General features: G+C 43.6%; 1 protein-coding gene across 1 annotated transcript; it reads left to right on the forward strand.

Annotated features, from left to right (window-relative positions):
* Nucleotides 1-1,782: 1,782 nt before the first annotated feature.
* Nucleotides 1,783-11,605, forward strand: TMEM35A (transmembrane protein 35A). Its single transcript, XM_065901321.1, has 2 exons — nt 1,783-1,902; nt 11,192-11,605. The coding sequence occupies exons 1-2, from the start codon at nt 1,783-1,785 to the stop codon at nt 11,603-11,605; spliced, it is 534 nt and encodes a 177-aa protein (XP_065757393.1).

Here is an 11,605-nt window from a genome sequence, read left to right on the forward strand (position 1 = left end):
TGCTTATAATCTACACTAGTCGTGGAGTGGATTAGGAAGGCGGAAGAAGCAAAAAGAGAACCACATCCATTGAGGTATCATTATGTTAGACACTGTGCTAGGCAATTTACTAACATGGAATTCTTACAACAAACCTTTAAGGCAGAATTTTCATTCACATTTTTTTTTTTTTTTTTTTTTTGCGGTACGCGGGCCTCTCACTGCCGCGGCCTCTCCCGTTGCGGAGCACAGGCTCCGGACGCGCAGGCCCAGCGGCCATGGCCCACGGGCCCAGCCGCTCCGCGGCACGTGGGATCCTCCCGGACCGGGGCACGAACCCGCGTCCCCTGCATCGGCAGGCGGACTCTCCACCACTGCGCCACCAGGAAAGCCCTCATTCACATTTTATAAATGTGGAAATGGAGGCTCAGATAAATGACTTATCCAAGTTCACAGAGTTAGTGGTAGAGCTGGGATTGAAACCCTGGACCTTCAGGGTCTAATGCCAGACTGTTCTCTCTTTCTTAATGAACACTGCCTCTTAAAAAGGTGTGTGTGTGTGTGTGTGTGTGTGTGTGTGTGTGCACGTGCACGCGCACACTGTGTGATTACAGTGCTCGGCAGTATCAGGTAAGTGCCCTATTTACGATGCAAAATATTATACAGAGAGGCAGTAGAGCAATGGATAAGAACCTGGGCTCTGGAAATGACTGCCCAGGTTTGAATTCTGTCTCTCCACTTACTAGCATATATACTCTTGGGCAAGTTACTTAACTTCCCTGTGCCTCAGTGTCCCATCCATAAAATAGGAACTCATATCTAGCTCACAGTGTTGCTGTTAAGATGAAATTAGTTAATACAAGTCAAGGAAAGTGTCTAGCACTTAGTAAATCATCAATAAATATTGGTTCCTATCACAGGAAATCAGAGGAGGGAGAAATCATATCCAGCTGGCAGTGGATCAGGGAAGGCAAAGGAGGTGACATTGAAGAAAAGGCTGAATGCTAATGAAGAGTGATAGAGCAGGGAAAGGGAATGTAGGGGAGGTAGGAAATCTCAGGTTGGATGGGACCATGAGTGGACAGGAGATGAGGGGTGGCAGTGGGAATTACTGGAAGATAAACCTCTGAAGAGAAGCAGAGGTCAAAATGTGGAGGCCCTTAAATGCCAATTTTAAAATTCTGGAGTTAACCACTGGGCAATGGGAGCCATGAAAGGTTTTGGAGGAAGAGGAAGATAAAGCCTTCTTTGGCAGCAATCAAGCTGGACAACTTTGCAGATTTATCCTCGAGTGTTACCAACTGCAGAAACCACCAACTCTGAGGACTAATGTTTTGACTGAGGGAAAGGAAAAGGAGAGAGAAGGGGAGAGGTTGGAAAAGGGGGGTGAATAATTAAAGGACTATACAGATAAAAAGCACTCCTGGTGCGAAGTGATAGAACCGTCTTCCTTAATTCCTCATTGCAGAGGCAGCCCAGGGACTGAACTCGAAGCGTAACCTACCTTTTCCCCCGTTTAAGACTTGAAGTTTCCACCTCAGTTTAGGACTTCATTTAATATCGAGACTGTGCTTTTGGCCAGCGCGGAGCAAGCGTAGGGCATTAGGACCCAGCGATTGTTGTAGTGAGAGAGGTTGAATCTCGGTCTCTCAATTTTTCCCTCGAGCTCCCTGCTCTCCCTTTGTCATTCTAGCTGCCTGCTGCCTCCGCAGCGTCCCTCCAGCTCTCTCTGTGCTAAGTGCCTGCGCCTTAGACAGGGTGCGCAAAGCAGCAGTGTTAGTCGGGACCTGCCTTGGTGACCCCATGGCATCCCCTAGAACCGTAACCGTCGTGGCACTCTCAGTGGCCCTGGGACTCTTCTTTGTTTTCATGGGGACTATCAAGTTGACCCCCAGGCTCAGCAAGGATGCCTACAGTGAGATGGTAAGTGAAGCAAACGGGTGATGAGGAGCGCACCCCCAAGGGATGGCGAGTACCTCTCCCCTTCTTCCCGGTCCACGGTCCCAGCCCTTTCACCCCTACCCCCACCCCGGACCCTCCCTTCTCCCCAACAACTTTGCAGCTGGGAAGGAGCAGCTGGATGAGAGCGATTTTATTTGCAGGCTATGCCGGGAGCAACTGTTTTGGAGCCACTGAATGCCAGTTGGGGGAGGGGTTGCCCAGTGAGTACCCCCACCCCCAAGTGAACCGGAGGGCTGAGACCTGCGTAACACCTGTCATTGGCAGGAGCCCTCCCCTCCTTCCAGCACACCCAAAGTCCCGGCAGCCAGTCTGCAAGTCTGATTCCTTCCCTTGGAGCTAAGAGTTTAGCAAGCTGGAGAGTTTATTTATCTTGCGGAAGAACAAAAGGCAAGGAGGAAAGAGGGGCGGGGAAGGTATTCCTCATCCCTGGCGGAGAGCCGATGGTGTTCCCCTAGCCGCCTGGGCGTGTGTCTATATCCTTGAGACAAAGCCGACTTGACCCAAATAAAGGTCACAGAGAGCCTGCTTCTTCCCCTTCTCTCAAGGGAGGGCTGGATGTTTTGTTTTATTTTGTTTTGTATATGGGCTAATCTGCAAAATCTGCAAAGTCTGCTTTTCCTCTCCTGCAAAATAGTCCTTAATCCCCACCTTGTCTCCCGTGGATGCCCAGGGCCAGGCCCTCTGCAGGTTTTCCCCTCTGCAGAGTTAGAATCACCTGAAGGTGAATGGCCAAAACATCTCCTCTGCAACCTGGGGGCTGGGCTGCTCTCCACAGTTGGGTGTGAAGAGGACTTGTTCCTATGCTGTGGAGTACGAGGTGATGGCAGGGGATGTTTCCAGCACTTCCGCTCTCGCTTCTCCCCCTGTCACTTTGCCTCTTCATTTCCCTGCCCCAGCTGAAGAGAACCTGCTTCTCATTGCTTTTGCCAGGCTGCCAGTAATGGGAGGGAGCCCATTAATGGGTTCTCAAGGTCAAGAAGGAAAAGAGCTTAGGGGAGGAACAGGAGAGAGAGAAGAAAGACAAGAGGGATTCCCCATTAGGGCTAACGCAAGGAGGAATAGACCCACACGTTGACAGTTGACAGGAATAAATAGCTCTCCTGGAGCTCACTGCGGAGCCTTCCAGAGGCCCTCAACGTGAGCTGCAAGTGGATGGAGTCTGGCAAATTGTAGACGCTCAGAAATGTTTGCAGGCAGCTCTGGCTTCTGTCTCAGGGTTTGAGCTGGTGTTTCCCATGTCTCTCTCACCACAGGATCACCTTGGTGTCGGGGAGGGTGGCTGGGACTCAGGGGCCAAGGTCTAGCCCCAGTTGCAAATCCTAATGTGTTTCTCCTTCCCCCTTTCCCTCCTCCCAGAACATTTGACCAGATGGAATTGAAATCAGGTCAAAATGAGTATCCAAGGCAGCCTGCATTGGGAAGGGGAGGGGAAGTGGGGTAGCAGAAGCCACCAAAGGCAGAGGGAAAGGGTGGAGGGGAATTGCCACTATATTTTTGTCTTGGCAGCAGTAGTTTGGCATTAGATTATAAATAAATGCATATGCTCTTTTCTTTCCTTTTCATATATGCATACATTTATATGTTTATGTGTGTGTGCCTTGGATATATTTAAACTTTCCCTTGCCTTAGGGACATAGTACCCTTCTTCAGTATACTCCCTGTCTCCCTATATCCTGCTCAGCTGCTTTAGAGGCCTCCCAAGCTGCACCCTAAGTACAGTGTTAGGTTTTGCAGGCAATCCAACTAAGATGGAGTCACCGGGAAGCTTCCTATCAGCTTGGCAGGAGCTCATGAGGAGGACCAGCCACAAATGGGTTTGCAGTAGGTTTCTTCCTAGGGCGTGGAGCTGTCTATTACAGTTTAATGAAAGGCAGAAGAAATATATGAAGATTCCATATCATACAAAGGAACATATTTAAATAGGTATAATCTAATACAGCAGTACAGAACCATTGTGTGTGTGTATGTATGCACAATTCCGTGCTTCTGTGCTCAGGGGCATCTGGAGGCAATGGAAGAACTATATCTAGCTGGGAGGTAAACTTCACAGTAGCATGAAGCTTGAGGAGGATTTTCAGACCGCCGTTTTCCAGGGTCCCCTCCTGCATTGAGCATTGGGCCCCAGGCTAGAGATGGCTTTCTGGCATAGGGCCCACTGCATAGTGCCTGGGCCGGCCCAGCTTTATTGTTGAATCCATAGGGAGTGGGGACAATTCAGTTCTAGTACAAAGAAGTTGCTCAGTTTATATTTGTTGAGTGGCTGGGTGAATGAATGAGTCATTGTAGCATTGTCTTGGCTTGTCACCACCCTTCAGATTTCTCTGGTTGGCTCTTGATGATGCAGTTCAGAAGCCATTTATTGCCCAACCAGAGATCAGCTGGAATGACTCTCTGGGATTTTCTGTTTTGCATTTAGGAGTGATTCCTCTGCATTGATGGAGTTAGTCATGTATTGACTGCAGTGGCTTTTTGTATAAAATCTCAAGGTGTTGTTGTTGCTCTTGTTGTTTATTCTTTAAAACATCTCTGTGAGGTAGATTTATTTTTTAAAGTTATGCTTATTTTTCTGATGGATAAACTGAAACAGAGCAAGTTTAACGACTTATCCAAGATCCTAGGGTAAGCTGCTGTTGGAGCAGAGGTTAGAAACCAAGTCTGTGACTCAGTATTCCCAGTAGAGGAGTCATTAATGGTTACAACTGCTTTTTTGGATGTCAGAACTTACAACCGATTCTTGAAAATATCTGGCACATTTTTTCTCCTTTTTTGGTACCAGTTTAACTGCCCCAATCCCATATTTTGGGGTTTCATTTTACTTCGAAACCAATTTTTCAAATTTAGAATTTTTTTTTTTTTTTGCTTTTCTGTCAACTATTTTTTCTTGTTCTAAAGCCATTAGTGTTATGCTTAGGTATTATCCCCTTCATAGAAAATCACTGCTAAAAACCAGACAGACAAATGACTATGAACTTCTTTCCTGTCTCTACTGGAGAAGCCAGGAAAGGTTAGTGGAAGGAGTACAGACTTTGAGTCATGTAGGTTTGGGTTCAAGACCTGACACTCTTAGTGTCTGTCTCAGTTTCCTCATCTGTAAAATGAGGATAACAACCTACCACAGGAAGTTGTTGTAAATATTAACTGACATTACGTATGGAAGCATCTAGTACAGTGTATGAATATGGTAGGTGTCCAAGAAATGCTCTGGGTCGAGGTGATGATAATTGATTCTGTTTTACGCAGTGGTTTCCTGACTAATTCAAATGGCCAGTTTAAGGGATTGAAATCAGGCATGTAAAAGAGCAAGATGCTATTTCCTTATGCCATGGTGAACAGACCTCTATGCAGTCAGCTAATATAGAAAACTCCACACTTGCTGCTGGGTAATACACAGTGGATCCCATGCAGAATTTCCGGATGCCTCTCTTGAATAGCCTGTTTGGTATGTGTCACTCCATACCTCCCAATTTAGCAAGTGTCATTATAGAGTACTCTAAATCCCACGTGAATTCAACACGACTGACCACTCCCCTGACTAAATGTTGCTCTAAATTTGGTATTCAGCTCTTTGTGACAGTGGTTCTATCCTGTAAGCACAAAGGGCCACAAATGAAATAGTAAGAAAACACCACAAATCCTGTCACATTGAAGCTAAAGGATTTTGACCATGAGGAAGAGAGGGCAAGTCTCTGACAGGGCAGGTCTCTGCCACTTCTTTGCATCCCCTTATAGGGAAGGTTTGTTGTGGATTTGGATGGTTTGCTTATTTATAGTTAAATGCCCTCTGGTATTTCCCCAGGGTTTGTGTAGCCCTAGGAAAATACTCCAGATAGGTTTGGGCAGTTTATTTAATGTCCATAGGTGATCTTTTATACTTCCAATCACACTATTTAATTGCTTTCCAACTACATAATAGTTGGAATGATAAGGTAATAATACTAAGGTAATAATAATAAGATAGTAATTTACTGATGCTTAGACTGTTCTCTGAGGTGGTACAGCACATTTATTCCCTCAGAGAGGCAACTGACCCTGAGATGTGAAATGACTTTGCTTAGTTCACACAGCTAGCCATCCTAAGCTAAACTACATTGACATTTGTGCCAGGGAGCTTATAGCCTCTCAATGGCCAACAGCTGTGCTTGTTTCAGAGCGACTTTTGACTGACAGTGGAAGTCAGACCCTTCTCCCCTTAGATGCGATCTGGGAGGGATCCACCTTGGTTAGTAGGACCAGGTTTGCCAGCTTCCTTTTTAGGTGGGCATTATGTGACAGTGGAAGGTAGAACTGCTTAAAAGGTGTTTTTCATTCACATGGATATTTGGCAATTAAACATGTGATGGTTTATTATTGCATTTAAGAAATGATCTATGATTCACATATGGCTATTTTTCCTACAGAGATTCAGGAAAATCATACTTGAAACAGTAAATTTTGCAGCACTTATGTAGCCTTTATGATCTAAGATATCAACCAGGCTGAGATTTTTAGCCAAAATATATTTTTGTCAGTGTCCTCTTTTGCTTTCATATACTTTTTTCCCTGTAAATTGTATTGAAGTATAACATACATACTGAAATGTGCACCTAAGTGTATACAGCTTGAGGAATTTTCAGAATCCCCCTGTGTAACCAGCACCCATATCAAGAAGCAGAACATGACCAGCATCCTAGAAACCTCCCTCCTGGCCCCTTCCGATTACTACCTCCCCAAGGGTAAATCCCAACTCCAACAATATAAGTTAGTTTCACCTGTCTTTGAACTTTATATAAATGGAATTATACAGTATATTAGCTAATTTTTTTTCTTTTACCTAACTAGCATAAGTGAACTAAAGTAAACCAGTTGTGAGCTGCTCAAGTTTAATGTAATTAATATGAGATCATGGCCCCTGGGGTGTTGTGAAGAATAAATGATAAAAAGAAAAAAGGTATAACTAAAGAAAGGCTCCATATGCTTTTGACTCATGTCTGAATCATATAGTCTCATACTATAAAAACGGACCTGCTTGAATCATTGCTATTATCATTAAAAGAATTACTGTGGCTTGCAAACATATGGATTTCTAATTGTGTGGTTCATTAATGATAAAATATGTGTGTGTGGCCCTTGGTTGATGCTATGACGTTATGATTCTTTGACCAAATCTCCAAAATGCTCATTTAATTTACAAAAGGGGAAACTGAGGTAATAAAATACTTAGTAATTTTCTGCAAGCAATTTAGGGGCAAAACTAAAATTGGAATTTAGCTTGTCTTAGCCCAAGGATATTGCTAGATGACTGCCTTTGATTAAAGGGGTTTGAAACATTTGACTAAACCCTTCTGTCTCCTGCTTCCTTCCCCTATAAGGAAACTATGGTTTCAGGGTCTGGGTCATGGCAATGAAAAAGAAACAGACATAACAAAGTGAGCTTCCAGAGCCTTTTGGGAGAGTGACTCAGTCAACTCCCTTTATTCTTACTGTCAGAACAATTAAAGTCGTTAGACATCTAATTACTATAGCCTTAAGACACATGACCCTTCTGTTGTTGGAATTGAGGTGGCCCAGACCAAGTATTGTTGCTACTGGCAATAGTAGGATACTTTTGATGTCTCTATCCTACTCCACAGGAGAAAGAATAAAGGGCTTCCTAGACTGTCAAAACCTCATCCAAGCTTAGTCCCATCTCTAACAAGTTAAACATTCCCTGTCTGGAGTCATGGAGAATAGATGCTATCTGTACCTACTCAGCTTTGAACTAAAGATTTGATGAAATGGCTTATCCACATGCAGTTTCCTCTTGAGAAAAGAAGGAAAGAGGCAACTGCTGCATAAAAATATCTACAGCTGCAGTTTAAGAGGTTAGATAAACAACTGAAAAAGTAATATGTAGTTAGAGCAAACGCAGAGAACAATGATCACTGAAGTCATAGGAACTTGATTTAGAGACCTGAAATTTGGCCTACAGATTTCACTATAGTATAGATAAAAATATATTCCTAAATGATGGGTGGTTAGCCCTAGGCAAAAAAGGAATGTTTCCAGAAGCCATTCAGTCAGCATCTGGAAATCTTGGCTGTGCACTGGCTGTAAGAAACTCATCCTGCTTCCTGTGTTCATTATGTCAGAAGGTTACACTTAGGATTTAGGAACTGCCTCTTGGGGAGCTTTGTGTTGCTAATTTTAAAAGGTCCTAGCTTAAAAGTGTTAAGGAAAACTCTTGGGTCTAGATTTCTTTCCCTTATGTCCCCCTGCTACCATCACCAGAGTGTTGAGGGAGAGAGAGTGGGCAGGTGACATCTAGGTTAATAGTGAGGAAACTGCCAGATGCCCTAATCCTCGGCTCAGCTCTGCTCCACATGGATCTAGCTCAGTTCAGCCCAGGGTTTTACTCTGCCTACTGTCAACTTCTCTCCTAATTTCTCTCTGAAAATCCCTGATTTAACCTAAAATGGGAAGAGGGAGGAAGAACGACTGATACTTTGTGTTTCACTATATGCTCAGGAACAGGTTAGGGACTAGAGGTGAATAAAGGTAAATAAAGACAGGATCTGACAGGGCTAGGATTCGGAAGAGGTGTGAGGCAGTATTCTGCAAGTGCAGAATCAGATCCTGCCTCTATTTAAAGTTGTGATATTTTATTTGTTGTGGATATTATTTACCTTAATCAATGAGTGTTTTGGTGCCTTCTTAAATTTTACACTCAGGGGACATAGGCTTACTTTATCTTAGTCCCAGCCCTGCTCAGGAAAATGAGGCTCAGAGAGGGCAAATAATTTGCCCAGGGACATCAACTAGAAAATGACAGATATGGGATTTGAAGCCAAGCCTATTTGAATCCAAATCCATTCTTTTTTTTTACTAAACCACTGGTCTTGAAACAGTACTCATAAAGGACTGTCTTGTGCTACTCATGATAATTAATCCATGAAATAAAGGTGCATTCACTAGAGAAATGACTTAACATTTGTTCCAAACTAGAGTGTGTGAACACTATTCTAACACCAGATGCTCCTGACAGGTCAGCTTGGCTTTCTGCCTGATTCTTGTAATACTTGTCTTGCATCTGGTGCTTTTAACTATTCTCTTCTTAAAATTTTTGGCCCCTCTGACCCCATCTCTCCTGGTTTTCCTCCTACTTTTCTGACCACACTTGCTTCTGTTTATTTTGTGGATTCTCTTCCTCCTCCCATTTTTAAATGTCTGTCACACATTTTCCCACTGTATACATTCTACCTGGGCATACTGATAACTGTCAATTCTGTATCTTTACCCCAGACCTCTATTATTGAGCTGCCTACTAGACATCTCCACTTAGGTGTCTTAGAGATACTTCAACTAAAAAACTCCAAATTGAGTTCCTCATTCCTTCCTGCCCCATCCCCCTCTTCTTCTGGATGCATTCTTGACGTCTCCGTTTCCCTCAGTGTCCACATCCAATGAGACATCAATTCCTGTTGATTGTGCATTCAAAGTATCCTTGAGTCTCTCCCCTTCCCTCTATCCTTACTGTCATTACTCTAGTCCAGTTCTCTCACCTGATCTCCTGGCTTCCAGGCATACCCCTTCCAATCCATCCTCCATGCTACTTCCAGAGGGACCTTCCTTAAAAGCAAATTATGTTGTTCCCCTGGCTTATAGGATAAAGTCCAGCTCCACAACGTAACAGTCCATGATCTGATTCATATCTGTCTTCTCTGTCTCACCCTTTCCCCCTTCCTCCCCCAACCTATGCTGAGCTGGGGCAGTGTTCGAAACACACCAGTCTATTTTGTGCTTCAGGGCCTTTGCTCATCCAGCTTCCTCTGCCCTCGATGCCCTTCCCTTATTGATCTTGCAAACATCTGCTCTTCTTTTAAGATTCCACTCTAGCTTTTCTCAGTCCCCATCTAGGGAGATTTGACCACTCTGGTGTGCCTCCACTGTACCTACTACATAGTTTATTTCAGCACCCATAACACTTTATTGCACTTATGTACTTCCATAGCTTTTCTTCTCATAAACTCAAACTTCAGGAAGGCAGGGCTTTTGAATGATTGATGTCTGTATCCGGAGTACCGAGTACAATGCCTAGCACAGGAGGCACTTAATAAATATTGAATGAATTAACGGATACTTCATGAAAACAAAGTAGTGGGCAAAACCAGAAAGACACTTGATAAAATCTCATCAATTTACTACAAAATGAGGATTGGGTCAATCTGAATAATGAAAAATATGATTATCTATTACTCTAAGGTCAGTATAATTCTATTACTTTGTAGTATATCCAGTGCCTCCCTTCTCTGTTCCATGATACCTGCCTTTGGGCTACAATTAGACCTTATACAGTACTCTATTATATACCACTAACCATGCTGCTTTATAATGTTGTTTATGCATCTGTTTCCCCCCACTACACTGAGAGCTTCTTGACCCTATCCATCTCTATATCTCCATCACATAATCCATAATAGGTATTCAATAAATGTTTATTGAATTAAAATTAATGAACTTGAACCAGGCTAATCAAAGTAGTGTCTTGTAAAATCCTAGGGATTTATCTCAATGATCATAAGAACGATTTTTGTCTTACCATATCTTAAAGATATATAAGGGGCTAACATTTGCATACATTTAAATTTTTCTGTTTGCTTAGCACACACTTTTTTTATTTTTACAGATTCCACAAATGTAAACTCCAACTCAGCTCTTTTTTGAATTAACACAGATTCCAAATTAGGGAAGTCCAAATTAGGCTTTACCGCCTTGTCTCATTTTTGTTGGTATTCATATGCATCTGGGTTTGGACAAGGTAGGCACTAGAAAATGTGGATATGGCTAATCAGTACCAGTTTTTATGGGCCCAGTGAATTTTCTTTTAAATTCTTAATGTTGTTTATGATTTATGATCAGAAAAAATTTTTTTAAATAAAAGGTGCTTCCACTGCAGGGGGCATGGGTTTGATTCCTGACTGGGGAACTAAGATCCCGCATCCCGCCCACATGGTGTGGGCCCCCCACAAAAAAATTTTTTTTTAAACTATAAAGCCAAATTCTCTTACCTTTGGTGCTGTTACTAAGGTTTAAATCACAGGGACCTTAACAGATTGCTTGCTTTTTTCCTTAATTACAAGGCTTTTATTTAGGGGGCACAGTAAAAAAAGACTATGACACGCTTGGCTGGTGTGGAAAGGGAATGGTGGGGAAGAAGGACCTTGCTTGTGTTTTCTTCATTCTAATGTTAAAACCATGGTTAATGCAGCGATTTCCTTATGGTATTCCACTCTAGAAACGTGCTTACAAGAGCTATGTCCGAGCCCTCCCTCTGCTGAAGAAAATGGGGATCAATTCCATTCTCCTCCGCAAAAGCATTGGTGCTCTTGAGGTGGCCTGTGGCATTGTCATGACCCTTGTGCCTGGGCGTCCCAAAGATGTGGCCAACTTCTTCCTACTTTTGCTGGTGTTGGCTGTGCTCTTCTTCCACCAGCTAGTCGGTGATCCTCTCAAACGCTACGCCCATGCCCTGGTGTTCGGCATCCTGCTCACCTGCCGCCTACTGATTGCCCGAAAGCCCGAAGACCGGTCCTCTGAGAAGAAATCCTCGCTGCCAGGGAATGCGGGGAGTACCGGCAATGCGGGAAATACCGAGGAGCAGCCGTCCTTATATGAGAAGGCCCCTCAGGGCAAAATGAAATTGTCGTAG

The sequence above is a fragment of the Phocoena phocoena genome, chromosome X (assembly GCF_963924675.1).
Source record: "Phocoena phocoena chromosome X, mPhoPho1.1, whole genome shotgun sequence".
NCBI lineage: Eukaryota > Metazoa > Chordata > Mammalia > Artiodactyla > Phocoenidae > Phocoena > Phocoena phocoena.